Source organism: Callorhinus ursinus, unplaced genomic scaffold (genome assembly GCF_003265705.2).
Source record: "Callorhinus ursinus isolate GAN/ISIS: 27379988/994484 unplaced genomic scaffold, GSC_fseal_2.0 scaffold52, whole genome shotgun sequence".
Taxonomy (NCBI): domain Eukaryota; kingdom Metazoa; phylum Chordata; class Mammalia; order Carnivora; family Otariidae; genus Callorhinus; species Callorhinus ursinus.
This window is the reverse complement of record NW_027397114.1, coordinates 7786568-7809075: the sequence shown is the minus strand read 5'-3', so window position 1 is coordinate 7809075 and position 22508 is coordinate 7786568. Positions and strand designations below refer to the sequence as shown.

The window sequence follows — 22508 nt, the reverse complement described above, 5'->3', positions numbered from 1 at the left end:
CACAGGTATCTGAGTTTTCAGCCGGAACCTGGTTGTCTTGCGCGTACTGGTCTGTGAACTACTATTCTAAGTGCTTAAAGAAGTGTAACAGACCACCCCTCCCCCCATCCCCTCCCAAGGCTTCCACCGTTGGCACTGCCCTCCCTTTCCCTTCAGTAAAGCCAGACAAAGCAGGGGTCTTTGGATTTTTTTTTTTTTTGTAAAACATTCTTTTATTAAAAGAACAAGTGCTGTTTATGAACTGCCCTTCGTACAAATAACATCCGTTATACAAAGATACAAGATCCGGGTTATGCACAATTCCAGGCTTGGAAGTGAGAGGAGGGGGGCATTGCCTTTTGGGCTGAGGCTATAAAGGAGGTTCTAGAAAGAATGTAAAAGGAGCCCCTGGGTTTGCAACTCTGGCTTCCCCTCCCTGCTCCCCTAGGAAGGGTCTGCTACATTGAGACAGGCTGGGATGGACAGGGGGAAAACGGGGCTGGGAGTCAGGGTTTGGGTCTCCAGTCCTGCCACCTGAGTCCCAAGTTGGGCTGGAGGAAATGAACAAAGGGCAATGAAGGCACCCCCCCAGTCCCCAACTTTTCAGTAGATCAAGTCAAAGTGGTCGGGAGCTGGACACACTTTGAATCCGGATTGATGTGACTGGAAGGAGCCAGGGTGTTGCGCCCCACTTCCTCCAGATTCCCCACTGAAGTGACCTTAATCCGTCTGGGCACCTCTGCCCATTGAGTTAAGGAGAATTGGGAGCAAGCCGCCTACTCCTAACTTGGGCCCACCACACACCAAGGAAGATGCTGGAGGTTGGCAAGGGGAGCCTGTGCCTTTGAACAGTTGTCTGCATTTCCAGTTCGAGGAAAGGGAAGCATGAGGTCCCCCTTTCTCAGAGCTGGCCCCTGGCTCTGGCTCCCCTCATTTGTCTAGGCCCTTCCCTGGAGCCCTTCCCTAGAACTCAGTAACAGGAATGGGTGGGGCGCTCTCAGCCTCAAGGTTAGGGCACCAGAAGGCAGCGGTAGACCCAGGAGCCTGAGGGGAAAGACACACACAAATAGGAAAAACTTAAAAAAAAAAAAAAAAAAAAAAAAAGCAATCTTTAAAGTGTCATTGTCTATGGAGAGGATCCATCAGCTCTGAGCTAAGACAATCAGTGCTACACAGATACCCTCCCACCCCGGGGCCCAGCCCAGCACTCACACACAGGGACAGACAGCCAGCCACATGGAGGTGGTGCAGTGGGGGGCGAGAGAGCCCAGGACCAGGAGGCCAGGGTCCTGAGGGCTGGTCCTGGCTCTGCCCCAAGCCCCTGCCCCTCCTAGGCTTGGAGCTATCACCCGTGAAGCAAGGAACTGGTTCCAACCACCCCTAAAGATAGGTCCCTTCCAACTCTGACACTCATGCACCAGTCGTGACCTCAAAGCCGGACAGGGGTTCAGCATGCACACCCCCTCACACCTCCACGCTGAGCGTGATCACACACGAAGCTCCTCTCATGCATTTTCAGGCTCCATTTCCGCCCTGCAAACCACATCCTTTCTCTCTGCTAGGCAGAGAGGTCTACAAATCTGTGTCTTTTCCCACTCCCCATCCAAATTCGTCCTAGAAAAAGGGACAGAGGCTGGAAAAGGAGGGTGAGGTCACTAAAGCCATTCCCCCTGCATTGGGATCCTGAAGATCTCCAGAACTTTCCTATTATAAAGCTCCCTCTGAAGAAGGAAATGCACGACCTCTCTCGTGCCCCCCTGCCCCAAATTGAGGGACAGCAGCAATCCATATTCAGCCTGGGTCCCTTCTTCCAACCTAACCTACCTACGGCTGCACCCCAGCCTGGGGAAAGCTGGAAAAACATAGGCTCTTGGAGATGAGAACCCCAGGCTCATGGGTGCTGGGAGGGAGCGGGGAGGTCTTGGTTCCAGTGCACTAAATCCTAGGGACCTCTCACTCTGCCACAGCGGGCTCAGAGAGGTTTTGGCTTCCCTCACTATCCAGAACAGAAGTTGACTTGGGCTCCTAGTGGGCCGGCCTTGGGCAAGGGTGTGAGTGTGAATGAGCAACTCTTCTAAGAACCTCTAAAGGTTATTTTTCTTTTCAGTGGTTTGGGGGCAGGGAATTAGAGAGCTTAATAGATGAAGATGAACAAAATGCTGAGTCCTATCATTTCTTTCTAATTGATATTTAGCATTAATAAAAAGTATTTCTGAGGTCATCACAACTGCCTTCCCCCCACCCCCAAGCCCTTGCAAGTGCCTAAGAAATTGCCTCTGAAGGATTCCCACCCACCCCCTCCTTTATCAGCTCCCTAACATCTTACAAAGTCTTATCAACAGGGATATTAATATTATTTTCAGTATCAGAAAAAAACCAGTTGAGCAGCACAGGCAAAAATATATCTGCACTACGTTTCTGTCGTTGCCAAAAATATACACATCTTCTTTTCTTTATTTAAAAAAAAACCAACAATAACAAAAACCCAAACAGAAACACACACAAAAAATCCACACATGCAAAGACTGACGAGACACGAGCATCAGGGAAAGCTGGAAACGCCTTCTCCCGGCTCCAACCCCAGTGCAACTGAAACAGAGATACAGGCTTCACCCTCGCCCCGCTCCTGGCTGCCCTACCGGCCCCTCAGCCTTTGTCACCAAAGGCTCTGGGCAGGTGGGGGCTCTTTAAGGTGAGAATTGCCCCCTACACCCCGGGGAAATAGCTGGTGGGTGAAGGGACAGTTGTCAGGTCAGCTCGAGCTGAAGGCTCCCCTGGTTGGTGGGGGTGGGGTGCGGGGGGGGGGGGGAAGCAAGCTGGCTAATTCTGGGAGGGAGGTTGTCACCAAAGGAAGTGGCACTTTACTCCCCCTCTTTGCCCCATCCCCCAGACCCCTGGGGCTCCCCCTGGGCCAGGGAGGCAGGACCAACTGTCAGTGGGGGAAGGGGGGCTCCGAGGGGGCAGTGAGACCATGTGGGGGTCTGGGGGAGGGAAGGCAGGACATGACCCTGATTCAAAGCCCCCAGCCCCCGGTTACTCTCCAATATTGGAGTACTGTTCTGGTTTTTGTTAACCATTCATGCCCCAGAAAGGGACCAAAGCCGGTGAGGTGGGGGGGGGTGCAAACAAAAGCTGGGAGCCCCCTTCTGGTGCTGCCTCATCTGAGCACTGCTCCTATCCCTGCCCTCGGCTGCCCCAGGTCCAGGGGGGGACAGACAGACAGACAGACAGACACACACACACACACAGATGCACACACACACAGGCACACACGCTCTCTGAGTCAGGCAGCTCCATCTTCCCACCCTCCGCACTCCTAAATCCAATAGTGCAAACAAGGGGCAGGGCACCAAGAGGGTTGGGCCTCGCCCCCCCCCGCCCTCCCCCATCCCATCACCGTCACGGGGTGGGGGGGGCTCCCGAGAGGTGGGGAGGCGTGGGCTTAGTTTGGTGCCGTCTTGCCCCTTCCTCAGCTCCCTCATCTGTGGGCTTTTACAAGCTCAGCTTGTAACCCTCATTAGGGGGCGGGGGCGGGGGACCAGGGAGACGCAGTCCAAGGGATCTCTTCTGCCATCTGCCCAAGTTGGGAAGAACCTGCAGGTAAAGCAGGGCCACCCCTTCTTTTGTAAGAGATTTCCGCGCACGGGCAGGCCCAGGGCCTGTCTCCCCACCTCTCCCCACTCAAGTGCTGATCCATTTTATGTGGGGGGTCCAACCAACCCCCCACTTATACCATGGCCCACGTGGCTCTTGGAGGACCTCAAAACATTGCTGAGAGTGGGGGCTCCTAGGTGGGCTTGAAGCCTGTCCTCCCTCTGAGCCCCTCACAAAGGGGTCAGTGTGGAGGGAGAGGGGCCAATGGAAGGGGCATCTCTCTCCGGCTCAGTCCTCGGCACCAGGAGCACCCCACACTCCCTGGGCCTCAGCACATGATCTGGGCTGGGGCTCTCCAGTGTCTGGGTGCAGGTGCCTGCTCCAGGCTAGGTAGGGCCCCTCAGGCCAAGATCTGCCCCCTCCATTTGGGGGTCAGGAGGGGCTGAGTGGATTTAGCCTTTTTCCTGGTTGGCTGAGGTTCCTTTGTCAGCGGTCTGGAAAGAGAGGAAGGGAGGCTGGGGGTTTAGGAGGTGTCTGGTTCTAACACCCAGTTGTGAACAAGGGCCTGGGGTAAGACCACTGCTGTAGGACGGAGTGAGGGAGCCCGGCTGAAGCCCCTGCCCTGGGCTCTTGGGCTAAGGCGAGTGTTTGGGTGGGGGTGGGGGTGGGGGTGGAGGGCAAGGTGCCCTGCACTAGGGCACCCAGCTAAGCAAGGCCAGCACCCTGGGCTCTGACAGTATGCCCCCAGAGGAAGGAAGGAGGGCCTTTCTCCGGAGGGCCCACCCAGAGCATTCTCTTTTTCTAACTGGTCCACTCAGAGAGGAAACGGACTTTCCTAAATGGTCTTCTCAGAGGAACCCCATTTTCTAACTGGTCCTTTTGCTATAAGCCCACGCTCGGAGTCTGTCTCTGGCGGAGCCAGCAGAGGCCCTGGGGCCTGGAGCAGGGCGCTTTGCTGACCTAGGGGTCGCTTCCGTCCCCCTTCTCATGCTCCACCTCTGCCCATCCCGGAGAAGGTGAGGGCGGACAGGCCGGCCCGGGGCCCCCCTACTCACCCCTCCTTTGGGGCCACTGCCGTCCGCCCCCGCCAGGCTGAGGAAGGGGTTGGTCTGGGCCGTGAGGACTGGAGGACCGCCTGCCGCGGCCACTGCCGCGGCCGCCGCCGCCGCCGCAGCCATGAGACTCGGGTTGTTGCCGAGTGAGGGAGCCACCAGGGCTCCGGCGGGCAGCAGGGCGGGGGCAGATGCAGCGGGCAGCAGGCCCGGGGTGCCCGCAGACAGCAGCGGGGTGGAGCTTCCTGCCAGCAGGCTGGCCATGGGCAGCTGGGAGCCCCCGGCCATCTGCAGCCGCTGCAGCTCCCGCTTCTGCTGGATCTGCTGGATCATCTGGTAGACGACAGTCTGGTGTTCCTGCAAGGGGGTCAGACGGCTCAGGGGCCAGTGGTCCCCGGAGCCAGCTTGCCCTGCTTGGCCCGGGGCACCATCCCATCTCACTGGAGCCATGAGGAAGGAGACCTGGGGGACGGTCAAGGTCCTGTCCCGAACTCCCCACTCGGGGCCTCAGTCTCCCCATCTGGATAAGAAAGCGGCTGGGGCCCTGAGTGTCGACCTGGGGCACCCCTCCCCGGGGTACCCCTGGCCCAGAGCTGGAGAATGTCTGGCAGCCCTGACCCCACCCCCTCGCTGTATCACTTCCTCAGTCGCTATGACAACCACAAATGCCCCCAGGGGTGGTATGACCCCCAAGTTGAGAAAGAACTAGGCTAGGTCAATAGTATTCAACTCCTCCTCTTTTTGTTTTGTTTTGTTTCTTTTAAGATTCATTTATTTTTGCTTTGAACAGACAAGGCATTGTCAGTGTTCCAAACACCAAAACAATATCAAGGTTTACCTTAAGAAATCCTGCTCCTACCCCTGTTCCCATCTGGCCCCTATAGGTAACCAGTTGAATTGGTTTCTTGTGTTTCTTTCTAGGAAAATGATTGTTTTCTGTTTTTTCAATTCCCTCCTTTTTAAAAGGCAGAACTCCTTTTCTCCAAAGGAAACCTTCGCAGAACCCAAAGGGGCTGCTCTGGTTGAGAGGGTGCCCACCTGCTCAGCCGCAGACCCTGCAGCTCCCCTTGAAGATCCTTGGGGCTGGGATTGGAAATGCTCAGTAACTGGGGGCTCACCACCCTCTAGGATATGAGCACCCCTTCAGCAATGCCCAGGGCCCGAGAGCAACCTTATCCCCTCTGCCCCGCAGGGTCCAGTGTGGGGTGGCCCTCGCTCCGTTCTGTGCCTGCCCAGCCCCCGACATGGGCCCTCCCCACGGGGCTGCAGCTGCCTGGGAAGAGAGGGCATTACCGGGCTCAGCTGCGGGGAGGCCAGGAGCTGCTGGAGCTGCTGCAGTTGCTGTTCTTGCTGCTGCAGGACATGCCTCTGCTGCTCGGATAGGCTGAGGCAGGAGACAAACACAGACCGTGGGAAGGGGCAGGGAGACATTCCTCCCCCACCCCGGCCCCTCCAAGCTCCCAGACGCCCTCAGGCCCAGGTGGAGAAAGGCAGGGATGTGCGGTTTGAGAGGACTACAGAGAAACAGAGCAAGCTCAGGGACCACTGGGAGGGAGACAAGTTCGATGGAAGAACTTTCCCGGAAGGGAAATGAAGCCTGGGGGTGCAAGACAGAAACCGATGCTTTTGTCCCTGGAGAGCACATCCAGAGGGCACCCACATCTAACATCTAGGGAGTATCTGGGGCCAAGAGGTGACTAGATTTTATGCCCTGTAAGACTGGAAGAACATTCTTCCTTTTGGGGGGCTGTGGGTGTTGGGGGGAGTCCCTCCCAGAGCCAGCCTCCCCGTTCCCTTCCCCAGGCTGAGCTCTCCCTCACCTGTTAAGACAACCTGGCAGCTGCAGCGTGGGGGCCCCGCCAGCCTGGCTCAAGCCCGCAGGGTTGGGGGCGGCAGCCCCATTCAACCCCCCCAGGAGCCCATTGAGGGGCAGGGCCCCGCTGCCCGCCAGCCCTCCCAACAGCCCCTCAGCCATGGGCATGGCCCCCAGCCCTGCTGCCCCCGGTGCCCGGCCCAGCCCGTTCTGTGGCTGGGGTGGGAGCGGGGCAGGGGCCCCGGGCAGGGCCAGGGGCAGAGTAGCGGGGCTCTGCTGGAGCAGGGGCAGCGGTGGGGGCGTGCTGTGGAAGGACAGCGACGAGCTGCTGCGGCTGGGGCAGCCTGAGTGTGGGTCCTGGGGAGGGAGGGGGAAGGGAGGGGTCAGAGGGGCGGGGGGCCAGCGTGACCTTTCTGGCCCCCGGCCCAGCACCCACCAGCATTCTCACAGAGCACAGTCACCCCACCTCACCCAGGCAGAGCCACCCAGGAGGAAGAAGCCAGACCCAGGGATAAAAGCTAAGAATCCAAGTAGTCTTCACAAACTGCGTTTACAGATCACTTCCTGGGGGCCCAGCACCCCTCGCACTCCTTGTTAATCATGAACAGTGACGTTGGTGGTGGCCATCTAGTGAACTAGACCCAGGGTTCACTGCTTGCCCCAAACTATCTCTTTATTCCCACATATGGGTGAAGCCATTGATTCTTAAGCAGGCTAAATAACTCTGCAGGCAGAAGAAGAGCAGCTGGAGGGGAAAGGCTCAGGTTCAAATTCTGTGTCCACAGTTCACTGGCTTCTCTGTCTGTTTCCTCACCCATAACATGGGGGAAATAGTAGTACTGTTCCATAAGGTTATTGGAAGACTAAACAAACCAATGCTTTGAAAATCTCAGCACAGGACATGATTTCAGAGGGCAAGTGTGCAATCAATACTCGTTAGGGCTATGATTATTGTTGCTCAAGTATACACCACCCCGTTTGTTTGATTTCAATAGTAACCACAACCTAAGGATAGACCGCTCCCCCCAACACTGCCGATCACAGGGGGATTACTGGGTTGCCAGTTGCTGTAATAAACCTCTCCCAAATACTTCTCAAAGAGGCCTTCCCTAACCACCTCCTAACTCCAGAAGAATCCTACCCTGATTCTGCCTCACAGCCGTTAAAATATTTCCATTTTCGCACTTTTCCTGGTTTGTAATGGTTATTTTCTTGGATCGCTAGTCTATTCTCAGGAGCGGGGCTGTGACCGTTTTGCTCATTGATTGCTTGGCCAGTGCCTCGTATTAAGTAGGCACCTATAATTATTATTTAATGAAGGAAGGAATGGATCGGTCAACCAATTGCTCAGCCAATCACTTCACTGCCCAGCCTCCAATGGCTGCAGGGTGGAGACGAGACCGGAAAGCCCTGGTGCTTCCCCTCCTGCCCACCCCTTGCCTCCCCCCTGCAGCGCCCACCTCGGAAGACGTGGACAGAGAGTTGTCCAGGCCAAGACTGTTCTTCCCCGGGGGGGCTCTTGCTGGTGCTTAAGGAATCGCTGCTGCCAGCTGAGGGAGGGGATCAGGTTAGAAGGTCAAGGGCTGGAGTCGGGGCCAGATCGTCCGACTGCCCGGCAGAGGCTCCCACTCCCTGACTCGGTGGGAATCCCCTTACCTTGGGGAGGCAGGCCATAGGGCCCAGGGACTGGGCCGTTGGCAGCAGGCAGGGCGGCAGGCAGGGCGGGGAAGGGCACAGAAAGCTGCACATTGAGAATCTGCAGCCGCTCCTTCTTGGCCGTCAGGCTCAGGATCTGTTCCTGAAGCCGCTGGTTTTCCTTCTGCAGCGCGTGCAGTGCCTTCAGCATCTCCACGACTGCAGAGAGAGGGTGAGAGCGCCTGAGCCCTGCAGGCCTGGAGAGGCGGGGCGAGGGCGGGGGGCGGGGCGAGAGAGCCGGAGGCGGGGCCTGGAGGGCGGGGCCTGGCGGAGGAAATCAGACTCAGACCTAAAAGAGAAGGCGCCTGCTAGCAATAGCAAGAGACTCAGGTGAGCTCGGAGAGGCGGGACCCGGGGGCAGCCAGAGGTGTGAGGCCTGGGGGCGGGGCCTGAGGCTGGGGGTCGAGGCCCTGACTGGGAGCGTTAGAGGCCGGTGTAAGTTGGAAGTTGGGGCCTAGTAACGTAAGGGCCAGAAGGCCGCGGAGGCCGAAGGCTTGGCGCACAGGTGGCGTGTCCAGCAGCCGGGCCTAGCAAAGGTTAGATGTAAGGCTCGGGGTAGCCAAGAGTTAAGGCTGGGGCGGAGCCAAAGGGCGGAACCTTAAAGAAGTTTGGGGAACTCGGAGAGAAAGGTGACCGAGTCTGGGGGTCCTAGGGCAGGTCTCCCAGCCCGGCCCCACCCCTCCTCACTGTTGACACCGGCCTCGCCGTCGCCCTGCTTCTCCAACAGCTGCTCCATGTTAGTCGTTCCGGGGGCCGCTGGGTCTAACTGGCCACCCCCGCAGGGTGCAGACGCTGTCTGGTCAAAGAGTGCGGGGAGGCTGCTGATGGGGGACCTGGGGTCGGAAGAGAAAACCGGGCTCAGGCTTACCTCACGTCCCTACTCCTGTCTCCCTCCTCCCCCCTCAGGGGTTCCAGTCGTTCCCTCTTGGACCCCACCCTCTCCTGGCGCCCGTCTGTCCATCCCCTCCTCCCTCTAGTGTCCCCCCAGCCCCGCTCCCAGCCCCTCCCCCAAGCCGCCGCCCCCTCCCTCACATGGAAGACAGACTCTCCTGGGGGGAGGTCCCCCGACACCGGAAGCTGCAGTCCTCCAGGTCTGGCTCTTGGAAGGAGAAGGGGAGCAGGGATCAGCGGGGAAAGGGTGCCGTCGGCCTCACGGTCCCCGCCTGGGAAGTGGGTGCGGGATCTGGGACTTTACCGCAGACCCCTTTCCCCCAGGATCTCCCCCAACCCCAGACTGGCAGTTCTAGCTCGTAAGGCGCGCTGGGAGCCCGGGCTTGGAAACCTGGCCCCTCGGGAGGCACAGCCATGGGATCTGGTCTCTTTGCCTTTCTCTAGGCAGAAAGGCGGCCGCTGCCTGGCTTCTTTCAGAACCACCTCTCAATTTCTTTCCTGGTGGATTCAGGGTTATAGAAATTCAGGGTCTGGACAGTCCTCAGTTGAACTTGGACCTGATACTTGCTATGTGACCTTGGGCTTGAAACTAATCTCACTAAAATGACTGTTAGGAGGATTAAAAACAAGGTAATAAATGTGAAGTGTCAGCTGTCCTGCAGCAAGCCCTTAATAACTGCAGCTATTATAATTAGTCTTGTGCGACTTCCCATATTCATAAACTCCTAAGTTAGACTGCAAAACCTTTTGCTGGGCCACGGAATTCCAATTTGGATTTTGGAAAAGGAAGTCACCCTGCGCTGTCAGATCATTAATTCTGGAATCGGATTCGGCCCCTTTAAGAAGGTTTACCTGAACTGGCGGCCGGGAGGTGAGCCCCGCCCCCTAACCGGCCAGGTGGTGTCTCTGCACCAATCAGCTCTCTGGGGCTGGGTTGACTCTCCAGGGAGGGGGAGGGGCGCTTGTGATCCTCCCCCTTAACTCCGAAATACCCGGAGCGCCGGTTGCCCAGCTGGCGGATTCGAAAGGTCCCATCCCGAGGACTAAGAGGCCGGCAGGGAACTGGGATTGGAGTCAGGGCCATAATGTGAGCTCTGGCTCTGCCTTTCTCTACTTCAACTGCTTTGAGCAAACCATTAAGCCTTTTTCTTCTGTGAGCAGCAGTAATTCTGCCGGTCCTGTCCCGTCTCTCCACGGTTTTGTTTTGTTTTGTTAACGTGAAAGTGTACCCTGGTTTGTTGTGTGTGAATTTTTTTTTTTTTTTCCAGGGCGGGCAATGGCCAGAGGGAGGGGGCAGCCGGAAAGTCCTCCCATCTGTCTGGGGTGACATGCAGGTGATGGGTGCCCCTCAGGTCTTTGGGAAGAACAGGGAATGGGGTCAGAGACACATACCTGTGTGGCTGCTCTCGGCTTGGGTGAGGAGGGGGTTAACGGCACCCATGGGGGTTCCAAAGATGTGGGTAGAAGGGAGGCTAAAGGTAGAGCCAGCCAGAGAAAACACCTGAGGGAAAGGAGGTAGAGTCCAGCCTGGTGGTTATTCTTGGATCTAGGGCACAACTGTGTGTGTAGAGGGGGAGGGGATCAGGTGTGCTGGGGAGGAGAAGACCAGAGAGGGAGACATTCTGGTGGCGACCAAGCCCAATCTCTCCATCTCTCCCATGGAGAGCTGGTGTCCCAGGCAGCCTGTCTGTCCCCCACCTGCCCAGGGATGAAGGAGCCCAGGGGTAAGGCCTCACCTGAGTGGTGGAGATAGAAGCAGAGGAGGAGGGGAGGGTGCTGGTGAATGGGGAGCGGCTGAGGCGGGGCAGGGCCGAGGTCCCTGGGGGCCCCAGCAGGCTGGAGGAGAGGGGGGTGCTGCAGACAGCCCGCAGCATTCCACCACTGCCACCATGGGAGATGGGGTCCTTATTACTGGTGTAGATGCCTACAGGCACAAGAAGGACACAGAGGGAAGCTTCGGGTCACCACTCCCCCCCCCCACCCCAGACCCCAGGCCCCTCCTCAGTCAGGTGTCTGGGGCAGCCCCTCCCCAGGGATAATACTCCCCCGGATCTGGGGAGTATCACATCAGTCTAACCCTCTTGCTGCAAAGCTGTCACTTCTTGCCTATGTGACATCTGCTTGACATGCCTGCTTATTAGACTGCCCTGCCCAGGCCAGGGGGATTCCAGGCTTTTCTAATAGGTAAGTCCTACTGGCAGTCTACTCCAATCTCTCCCACCACGACCCTGCAGAAGACAGGAACGGGGGAGTGTCTTAGAACTGACTGGCTCTTCCATCCTTTATCTCCGTCCTTCGGAGCATCTATCCCATTTCCCTCTGACTGTATGCCTATGCCTCTGTTCCCTCACTAGACTGGCTGGGCCCTGAGATGCCCAAGGGTCACTAACCTGCCCCTAGCAGGGGGGACTCCAGGCTCAGGCTGGGAAGGCTCCCTGAAGGCCCAAAGGTGCGGGAGGCCAGACCACCCAGGCCAGAGCTGACCAGGGACCCTCCGGAGAAGGGCGAGGCAGCAGTGGCAGTAAAGCCAGCCAGCTGGGCACTGGGCAGGGAGGGAGCAGCTGGGCCCCCAGCCCCCTCCTTGTTCCGGCTGCCCTTGGGACGACCTGGTCCATGTCGGCTCCTCTTGCTAGCTTTGTGCTTCTTCTCCTTCAGGCCTGTCTCAGGGGTCTCCTCCGTAGGCACAGGGGCGGCACTCAGTGTGGGCATTCGCTTGTGGGTGCCTGCTGAGGCCCCGGACCCCGAGACGTGAGGAGACTTGTAGTCTCCAGGGGACGGGGCCCTGGCCCGGCCTGAGCTGGAGGTGGTGGTGGAGAAGCGCATGATGGGCCCGAAGCCAGAGAAGACCACCTTCTGCTCAAAGAGGTCAGCTTTGGGGGGCTCGGGGGCTGAGGGCGAGGGAGGGGCTGAGGGGGGAGGGGCTGCAGGCTTGGAGTACTTGTCCTCCTCTGGCTGCTCCAGCTTGGGGAATGCCGAGAAGTCAGGGGAGCTCTGCAAGGACGAGACTGCACAGAGGGAAAACAGAATTACAGCTGGGCCCCAGATCCCACCCCCCACCCAACTGCACTAGCTGGAGAGAGCTCTGGTCGGGGGGGGGGGGGGGGGAAGTCTGGGTTCCTGTCCCAGCTCTGCCTCTGTCTCTATGTCTTGGGATGAGTGTCCCCCACCCCAGCTTTCCCACGTGCCATAAAGGGGAGAGAGAACTCCTGCCCAGCTGACCTCACTGGACTAGAGAGATTATAGAAGATATCATTAGTGTTGGGACTTTAAAAATGGCACCCCATGGCCCAGGTGCGGGGGATAATGAATACTGTCCCGGCAGTGGGGGGCGGTGTGTGGGGGGGGGCCTGAGAAGGAGGGGCTGAGGGGAGGGTCCGGAGAGGAGTCACTTGGTGGGGAGCCCCCATCTTTAAGCAATTTAAGAAGCAAATGAGACGCAAAGCAGTGCGCAGAGGCCCTGGCTAGAGAAGCTCTGGGCCGAAGGCTGTCCCGCCCCCAGCTTCCTCCAGGAAGCCCACACTCACCTGCAGGCTGGAAGGGCCCCCCAGAGGAGGAGGAGGAGGAGGAGGAGGAGGAGGAGGAGGAGGAGGCGGAGGTGAAACTGCTCACACCTTTCCCACTGCTCAGTTTCTTCCCCTTGTGACTCAGGCTGTGGCTGGAAGACTTTTTCCCCTTCGAGTCCCTGCTGCTCTCAGAGGTCTCCTGAGTGCTGGCCTCATGGTGCGAGGAGGATGAAGCTGAGGAGGGGACCTGAGGGAAGGAGGAGAGGGCAAGGCTCAAGGCCAGTTCCCTGGGCTCACCCGGACCTGGCAGTGTGACAGGACGACACAGGGACACAGGGCCCCAGGCGCTAGGGGGAGAGTCCAGGTTGGCTTCGGGAAGGTGGGTGTGAGGAGAGTGGAGTCTGTCTGTCCTTTGCCTGAGGCAGAGGAGAGTGACAACAGTCCCTGAGCCTGTCCAGATGTGCCCACCGGTTCAGTCATCCACTGAAGAAACGCTTAGTGGGTCCCAGAAGGCTGGACTTGTGCTGGCCGTGACGTGCGCAGGGCAGAGGGAGCACTGCCCGGGCCCCATCCTTGAGCCCGCCAGTCACCACCCTTCCACCTGGCAGACACCCCCTCCCCGGGCCGCCCTGGGCCCTTCCTAGACAACCTGAGTTCGTAGTGCCAAGCCTCTGCCAGCACAGCCTCTCCTTACTCTTCCTGGGAAACTTCTCATCCTTCCAAATCCAGCTTGGAAGTCCATGAGGCCACCTAGATCCCTGGGGTGGACCCAGTCACTCTGTCCTTAGTTCTAGGGCACCATGTCCTCACATCAGCCTTGTCAACAGTTGCCACACTGCACTGGAATATCCATTCCCCACATCGGAGGCCTCCAGCACGCCCCGGAGGGCAGCATGGGCTCTGGGGTCAGGCAAGGCAGGCTGTGGGCCTGGTGGGCTCTGCCATCTACTGCTGTGTTATGTTGTGCCGCCTCTCAACCTTGCTGAGCTTCAGGGTCCTGACAGGGCCAACGAGGCCTCTTTGGAAGTGGCACAAGGAGCAGAGAGCCAGATACAACGCGTGGGGCCAACAATGGCAGACGCCGGTAGCCGCTCTGAATATACCGCAGACACAGACAGTGGCCCGTGCAAAAGTATGGGCCTTGACAAGCCAGACTGCCTGTGTTCAAATCTCCACTCCCCCACTTACTAGCTTTGTGCTTTTAAGGTAAATTACTTAACCTCTCTATGCCTCGGCTTCTTCATTTATTAGACTGGGTTAATAAAAATACCAAAATCATTGGATTATTTTGAGGATTAAATGAGCTAATCCCCACAGACCCCTTCCATCCTCCTGTTCGAGAAGGGACCCTGGCATGTGATGCGTGAGTGAGTTAGGGCTTCATATTACTGCCAGGGATGGTGCTTTTCCTCCTGATGGAGACCAGGTATTCGGGGACGGAACAAATGCTAGAGGAAGGACGGATCAGGGGACGACAGCCACCCTGTGCTGCCCTTCCCCGGGCGGAGTCCTGGTCTCTGTCTTCCTCTTTGTTCTTTTTAACAGCTGGAGTTCTGAAGGGAGCCAGATGTGGTTCTGAGAGCAAGGGAGGAGAGGGGCAAGGGGGAGGGGTAGCTGAAATGCTGGGGTGGGTGGAGGGGGATGGGCAGAAGTCTCCTACATGTCCAGAGGATACCTGGCCCCTGGGAATTCCCGTATCTCTGGCCCTATTTCCACCTGCCTGCAGGCCCCAGGGAAAGGTCAGAGGGCATGAATGACAAGCTTTTCCAGGTGAACCCTGGGAAGCAGGCGGGGAGAGGGTTACTGGGACAGTTGCCACAACATCACCCTGGAAACCCGATACCCGAGCCTCCTGCTAAGATGCCCAGAGCTCTGCCAACCTCCTAAGGTGGGTGGAGGTGAGTGGGGTAGTAACGGCGACAGGAAGAAGCAGTTTCTCCAGGCCCCGGTGCTCCTTCGGTGTGGGGGGTGGGCGGTGGGGGGAAGGAAGGGGCGCTCTGGCTTGGATTAGAGACTCTGTAGCCCCTAGGAGGGCCTGCTGGCTGTTCCTCCAGATGTTGCCCATTTCTGGAGACAGGCCCGACATACCAAGCCTGGGAAGGGTGGGATGAGTGGGGGTTTTGGGGTGCTGTCCGTAGGCCTGCCCATGCCACCATGGGATTTTGGTTGGGAGGCAGGCTCTGGGCAGTGTCCTGACGTGGGGGAGGGGTGAGAGCGAAGGGGTCCTCTCTGCCTATCTCTGGGGAAATGGGCCCCAGAACATGAAGAACCAGCCTGAGTACTGAACCCGCAGACAAGAGCCCAGTGCTGACGCGCTCTGTCTGGACAGAGGCAGATGTAAACATCTGGCAGCCAGCAGGCAGGGCAGCGCCCCCACCCCACCCCGACCCTCCTGGTTGGTCAGTGACTGGTGGGGCTGAGGAGCATAGGGTAGAAGGGGGGAGTGGAGAGGGGTGGGGTGGGGAACAGAGGCACAGTAACCTGAAGCTGCTGGGGGCTGCCCAGAGTCCCTGGCTCACTCCTACCCCTTGCAACTTGTCTCCCTCCCCTACCTCGGCCACTCCCCTGCGTGTGGGCAGCAGTACCTTGTCAGCAGTGGGGACCACAGGCGGGGTGAGGATGCTGGGGGGTGACTCAGGCCGCTTCTTGTGCTTCTGTTTAAGGCGTTCTTTGTCCTTTCGACTCTAGGGAGGCAGAAGTGACCAGATCTGGGTTGTGGGGGGACAGTCTGGTTGAGGATACACATGCCATGTGCATGGGGGGAATAGTCCCCTCTCAGGGATGGGCTTTATGGGCATCATCTCCCCCTATGGAGAGACTGGGAGACTTAGGCTGGACAAGAATGGCTCAGGCAGGTTGCCCTGGGAGCCAAAGGCCCCTCCCCCTCCTCCTCACTGCTTGCTAAAAATAGCCTGTCCCATTAGCACATCAGGGACACAGAGTACCACACACAGGAGCCCGCACCTGCGAGGGTGTCCACCTGGGGCATGGAGCTGTGCATGCAGCTGGGATAGGAACCAGGCACACTGGGATGTACAGCACGAGGGGACAGAGACAAGTGGGCTGCCCCATGGCTAGACTGTGAAGGTGTCTGCAAACATGCAGGGCCGTGTGTTGAGGGCTTTGGAGACACTGTCATGTCACGAGGAGGGTGTGGAGGAATCACACAGAGCTCCAGGGAAGCCGGGCCCTCACCTTACCCTCCCTGACCCTCGTGTGTCACTTCCTCAGTCCCCTCCTGGGCTTTAGTGGCCTCATGGGAAGGACGGGGGCAGGCCCCAAGGCCTCAGGGGCACCTTGTGGTGGTTTCCTGAGTTATGTGTTGGGGCGCCTGGGGGGCTCAGTCGGTTGAGTGTCTGCCTTCGGCTCAAGTCATGAGCCGCTTCTCCTTCTCCCTTTCCCCCTCCCCCCGCTTGTGCTCTCTCTCAATCTTTCTGTCAAATAAATAAGTAAAATATTAAAAAAAAAAAAAGAAAGAGTTATGTGTTTGTGGGTGTGGGCAGGAGAAGAAAAGGGAGAAGACATTTACCTTCTTCTGGCCCCTTTCATGGTGGGAAGGGTGCTTCTCCTGCTGGGTGGATGGAGAGGCTGACCGGCTTCTCCGGCCAGTGATAAAGCCACTGCCACCTCCCCCTGTGCCACTTCCTCCTCCGGCCCCTCCACCTCCCCCGCTGGTATGCCGGGATGTCTTCTGGGGAAAGAAGAGAGAGGAATTGCCAAACCCTCCTTTCACTAGGTTAGGACAAGATTCCTGGAAGTCAAAGATCCGGGGGGCCAGTCCCTCCCACCCTGCTTGTCACTAAAAGGACCTTGTGTCTTCAATGATGCTTTGCTCAGCAGAAGGCATTCTCTAGTCTCAAATCCTAGAGCTTCCCCAGTTGGCTTATCCAACGCACAGATTCAGCAACAGGCCCAGAAGAGCTAGAGGCATCTTGGCCCTAGCAAGGAACCACTGGAGGTAGAACAAGGGCCCGAGTCTCTTATTTTCTGCCCACATCTTTCCATGGTGCCTCTTGGCCCATCTCAGGCAGCCTGAGCCACAGCCCAGTTCCACCTCTTTGCTGGGGTAGAGACTGCATGGGGGCCCTCCTGGGCAGTCCCTGCTCCCCTGCACTCCGCCCCATGCCCCCTTCCAGATACTTCGCTCCAGCCATCAGCCCTTCCCTCTCTTGATCCTGGCCCTCCCCCTCCATCAAACCCACAGTGGGTCCTTCTGTCCCAAAGGACCTGATGCCCTTAAGAAGAGGGAAGTAAATATGCACAACAGCAAAAACCCAAATGATCCTTGTTCTGCCTCTCCCTCCAGCCAGCGGCTGCCCCCTCCTTCCCTTTACAGCTGAGGACTGCCCCCTGCCTGACAGCTTCACCTGTCCCAGACTTGAAGGTGTCCCCTCTAAGGTCACCCACTACCTCTCAATTGCCAAACCCAAGGACTAATTTCAAGCCCCGTCCATCCCAGTTGCTCCCCAGTGGTGGGTACCGCTCCTACCTTTCCAAACACAAGACTCTCCCCTTCTCGGTCCCCCTCACACCTTGCCCCACCCTATACTGGTGGGCACCTGAGGATTCCAGCCCAGCCTTCTCTCCTTGGGGCTGCTACCACCACCCTGCCGGGGGGGGGGGAGGGGCAACAGCCACCACACCTGAATACCCCCATGCGGCCCCTCCTGTTAGCCCCACGGAGCTCCCTACCTTGTCCTAAGTTGTCATCAAACCCTGAAACCAAGGTGACCATATAATCTATGATCCAAACCAGGACACTTTTGAAAACAAAAGGGGGAACTGTTAATTACACCAGGGTGACAGGCACAAACTGGAACTATCCAGGGCAGAACAGGACATAGGCCAACCCTACAGAAGCCCACTGCACCCCCCTGTTCATAGCAGGCCCAGGTGCCCAAGCACTGAGAGCCTGGGTCCTCTGTCCCACCCTCAAATCCTCCTTCTCAGCCACCCGCACATGTAGGCCTGTCTACCTAGAAACAGTTCTAGAGTCCAGCCTTATCCCGCCAGCGCCCCTTCTCGCAGCTGTCTCCCAGCCTCCAGCCTCAGCCCTTGGGATCCAGCCTCACAGTGGCTGCCAGGGTAATCTTCCTAAAAAATAAATCTGATCATGTTACCCTCCTGCTTACAAGCCTGTGGCCCCGGGGCGCGGGGGTGGGGGTTAAGGTCCAAGCTGAATTCCCAGTCAGGCTGCAGCCTCCCTCTTGGACATCTCCAGAGTTTCTGGAGCATGCAGGTCTCTCCACAACCATGGAATAGAAGCCCTCCTCCAGCCTCTTCTTGGGCCCCAGAAGCCCAGGGCAGAGGCCAGCCCTGCTCTGGCCCTGCCTGAGCGTTGTGGTCATCTCCTGCCTCACTCTCCCCAAGCACCCTGTTCTGTCCCCAAGTTCTCTTTATCACCTCAGGACTTGGCCCATGCCAGTCACGCCACCTAGGACTCATTTCTTTCTGTCTCTGCTTGGCAGGTCCCCAAGGAGCTTTCAGATCAAACTGTGTGTTCCAAATCCCGCACACCAGCTGTGGGATAAGTTACACGACCTTGGTGGGTCTTGGTTTACTAATCTGTAACATGGAGAACACTGTACACCCAGTTCTTAGGGATGTGGGGAGGACCACATAAGATGACACATGTAAAGAGCTTTGCACAGAGGCCAGAGCAAGTCACCCCCACAAATGTCGGCTCTTATTGCTTCTACTTGCGCTTAAATGCTGCCTCTTCCTTGAAGCCTCCCAGACTCTGACAGGCAGGGTCTGAGCTGTCTTCTGGGATGGACCACCTGGCTCAGCCCTCATTCACCTCCCACGGGCTGTACCTCAACCCCTTCCTTATCCAGTGGCACAGCTCCTCACAGCAGGGCCTGGGCTCCCTCCATCTCCCTCCTCCCAGCACCTGGCTCCAGCCTGGCCTGGAGCCCATACCCTCCTTAAAGCAGGACTGACTGACCCACTCACCACCCGGCGGACAAGACTCACCATTTTGCTGAAGTGGTATTTGCAATAGCCACAGTACTTGACGTTGTCCACCTCCAGCACTTCTTCCTCACACAGCAGGCCTGCCATTTGGGCGCTAAGTGAAACAGGGTAGCCTGAGAAGCGTGTGGCCGCAGACCAGACCGGCCACCTTCTTCCCACCGTCATTGCTATCGCCACCAAAAAGACAGCGGGCTGTGGCAAGCCTCGAAGGGGGCTGGGCCAGCTGCCCAGGGACTCCAGAGAACCCTGGGGGGGGGGGGAGTGGCACAGGCAGGGGTCTCACCAGGTGACATGGAAAGCTTGCCGACATCCGTGGCGGTTACAGGTCATGCAGGCTCCTGAGGCCGCCTTGCTCTCCCGGCCCTGCTCCTCACAGATGTAGCATGTCTGCAGGACACGGTACAATCATCCCCTCCTCCCTTCTACCCGAGGGGTCCCTTGGCCTTCTCAGCTCTATCGTCTCCCCAGGATCCTAGGCCAGCGCTATCCAATCGAAGTTTCTGCGATGATGGGAATTTTCCATACCGCGCTGTCCAATACAGTAAGCCATAAAGCACGCAGGCTACTGAACGCCTGAAATGTGGCTAGTGCGACCGAGGAATTGGGACTTTAAATCGTATTTCATTTTAATTTACATAGCTGCATGTAGCTGGTAGCTACTGTATTGGACAGCAGTGCTTGGAGGGTGAGCCCTGTAAGGCCAGGGACTATGTCTGCCTTGCTTAAAGTCAGCTTATTCCCACCCCTGGGCCTTTGCTCATGCTGTTCCTTCTGCCTGGATCCGGAACCCCACCCTCCTCAAGGCTGGCCTCAGCCCACATGTCTTTTTCCTTGACCACTTTATCTAACGTCAGACCCCCTACGAGGTAGTCTTTATTTTTGTACCTTGTTTCTTTTCTTCACAGCACTGACCACAAACTGAATTTATTTTATTTGCCTGTTTATTGATATTTACAGTCTTCCCACACAAAAGCTTGCGTTCCATGGGGGCAGAGAACACATCTGTTTTGATAAGTGACCCCGTGCGCCTGGTACTTCGGCCCAAGTCTGGTACATAGTAGGCATCCTGTACAACGTGTTCAGTGAATGAATAAGTGACGCGCTTGCTCAGGTCCACGACCCAGCGTTACTACTGCCACGGAGCCTACTCATCTCCAGGAGTTCCAGAGCACAACAGGCAGGTGCCTGGCAGGGGAAGGTGCCTACCCACCTCCTAAGTCCCCCTTTGGCTGGACAGAATCAGATTACACTGGATGGAGAGAGAGCTGGAGGGACCCCAGGACAGCTGGCTGGTACGGGGCCGGACAGGGCCCACTGACCTTGTTGAAGCGGTCATGAGGCACGTACTGCAGCACGATGGGTTCCATGGTGAGCACGTTGGCGAACTGTACCTCCGGGATGTAGAGGGCGCACACCACGTGGGCCCAGCCTGGGGCGGTGGGGGGACGGCCTGAGACCCTGGCCCCTCACCACCCCAAGCTGCACACGGTCCCCCCTCCACAGCCTTCCCATCAGATTCCATTGCCAGCAAGGGAAGGAAAACCCAATCTCCAGCCCCACCCTGGCCACCCCAAAATAGTCCACTCCTGCCTTCCCAGACCCTGCTCAGGGGGCCTTGCTGACCTTGACCGATGAGCTCTGGGGCTCAGGGCCCCCCTCACCTCCATTATCAGTCCTCTTCAATGCCCCGTCTTTGTGTGGGCACAGCTCACACCTCTGCCAATGCAAGGGGCACAGGGATTTTGGGGGGCTTCCCAAAAGGGGGTGGGGGGATCTGCTAAGCTGGGCCCTTCCTGAACACATTCACAGGGCCCCAGGATGAAATGAGCGGTCTATGGGGGATAGGCAGGGGTATGGAAGAAACCGGGTTGGCTATGAGTGGTAATTGCCGGAGATGAGCGATGGGGACATGAAGTTCATTATAGTATTCCCTCTACTTCTATACATGTTGGAAACTTTCCATAATAAAAAGTTCAAAAAACTAACAAAAATAAAAGGCCCAGTGCTGGCTGGGGGTGGGGCAGAGTAAAGGATAAGCTGAGGGAGAGATGGGTTGGTGAGAGATGTGCAGGAAACAGGAAGTCCTGTGTGACAGTCCCGCCCTAGCCTCAGCCTGAGGCTGATTCCCCTAGTTTAACTGGGAGGAGATGCTCAGGTGTACAGAAGCGGGGAGGGAGTCTCAAACTCACCACCCTGGCTGCTCGCTCCTGAGATTCACATTTCCGGCAGAACCAGGGTCCCGTTGGCACCTGGACGATGCCATAGCAAGCTGAGGGTAGGGGAGAAGAATCACCAAGTAAATCTGTCGGCAGTGGCTTTTCTCAGAGCAACTGGGGGAAGGGGGTGACTCTAAAGGAGGTGGGGCTGCTCCCCTGTCTAGAGTCACTCACTAGACAGCAGGATCACAAGGAATGCCTAACAGCACATGGCCAGCCTTCAACCACGCAACCAAGCACTCCAAACAGGGATGAGAAGTCTGAGTCCTTGACTTTAAACTTCTAAAAGACCCCCGCCGCCACCCCATGCTCTTTCTGGATCAGTTTCCCAACTCCTTCCTGGGAACAGTCTTCATCATCAAGAATAGAGAAAACCAGAGGGACAACATTTACGATAGTCAAACACGTTTTGTTGCTATGGGGGGAGCATTTCTTAAAGGGCCAGTAAGGGAAGAGGTGGGGAAGTAGGGGGTCCAGGGACCTTATCTTAAGCCTCTAATTATAATAGGTACAGGTCAAAAGTCAAGGCCAAGGGCAGGTGCAGTGCAGGTAACCAATAGGAGAGCGGCGGGAAGCCCGGACAGAGACAGCATTAAGGGTTGTCCCAGGAAGGGGGGGGGGTTAGCTGACTGTGCCAGACAGGCGGGAGATGCCAGCCTGCGCCCTCGGCAAGACTCCTCAAGGAGTTAACTCCCGAACCATGTGCTGTTGGGGGAAACTCCAAACCTCCCTCTTCTCAATTCCCGGCCCCCTGCACAACCTCTCTCCTATCCACAGCTCTTCCCGGAGGATTTTAGGAGTCTCTCTCCCCTGGGACCCTTCTCCTCCCTTCCCAATTCCGCTCCTCCCAGTATCCGGAAGCGGGAGGGGGGGATGACCCCCCCTTGACCTCTCCCTCCGGGAGCCGGGACCAAAATAACCGGGCGGGAGGGGACACCTCGCAGGTAAACATTCCCCCAGCAGCCCCGACACTGGCGGTGTGGGGCGCGGAGAGTGCACTCACTGCCCCCTAGTCTGTCCCCAAACTCCCTCAACTTGGGGTGGGGGGCGCGGGACTGGAACAATAGGCAAGAAAACAATGCCTGACCCGGTCCTCCAGGACCGGGCGGGGGGAGCCCCCCGACGCCTCCCTTCCCTTCAGGTAGGGTGGGGGAGGGGCGCCCGGGCCCCGGGAGGTCTCCGGAGGGCGCGGCCCCGGGGCTCCCCGCGCGCGCCGCCCCCGGGGTCCCGCCGCCCCCAGCGGGCCACCCCCGTACCTTGGTGGACAGCCACGCTGCACGCGTGCCCATCACAGTAGACCAGCGGGTTCTCGGCCCAGCCCCTCTCGTCCGAACATACGCAGCAGCCTCCTACCATCTCCTTCATACTCCCATGAGCTCCCTCCGGGGCTGGGGCGGGGGGCCGGCCGGCGGGGGTCGGGGGTCAGGGGGGGGGGGAGGGAGCGGGGGGCCGCGCGCCTCCTCGCTCCCTCCTCCTCCTCCTCCGCCGCCGCCGCTTCTTTTCTTTGCCTTCTCCTTCCTCCTCCTCGGCGTCCTCCTCCTCCTCCTCCTCGCTCGCTCTGTCTGGCCGCCCCCCCCGCCGTGCTCTCGCCCTCATGCCCCGACGGGCCCCCCCCCCCAACAATAAGACCCGCGCGCCGGGCTCGCCCCCTCCGCGCCGCGCGCCCAGCTACCAGGGCCGCCCGGCCGCCGCACAGCCCGGGCCCGGCGGGGGAGGCGCCGAGTGGCACATCGCGGGCGCCCGCCCGCCCCGCGCCCGCCCCGCGCCGCCCGCTCACGCGCCGCCCCCC

The 22508-nt window shown here is 58.3% G+C and overlaps 1 protein-coding gene across 1 annotated transcript; it reads right to left on the bottom strand.

Annotated features, from left to right (window-relative positions):
* Positions 1-179: 179 nt before the first annotated feature.
* MLLT6 (MLLT6, PHD finger containing) lies at positions 180-22436 on the bottom strand. The gene is given in 21 exon segments (XM_025859166.2): positions 180-4067; positions 4629-4982; positions 5919-6009; positions 6446-6795; positions 7899-7952; positions 7954-7988; positions 8095-8292; positions 8821-8966; positions 9166-9232; positions 10417-10525; positions 10761-10948; positions 11415-12029; positions 12549-12774; positions 15113-15211; positions 16057-16218; positions 18504-18597; positions 18787-18890; positions 19823-19932; positions 20165-20219; positions 20693-20772; positions 21976-22436. Coding segments are annotated over 21 exon segments (3288 nt in total). The 5' UTR covers positions 22085-22436; the 3' UTR covers positions 180-4025.
* Between the last annotated feature and the right edge of the window lie 72 nt (positions 22437-22508).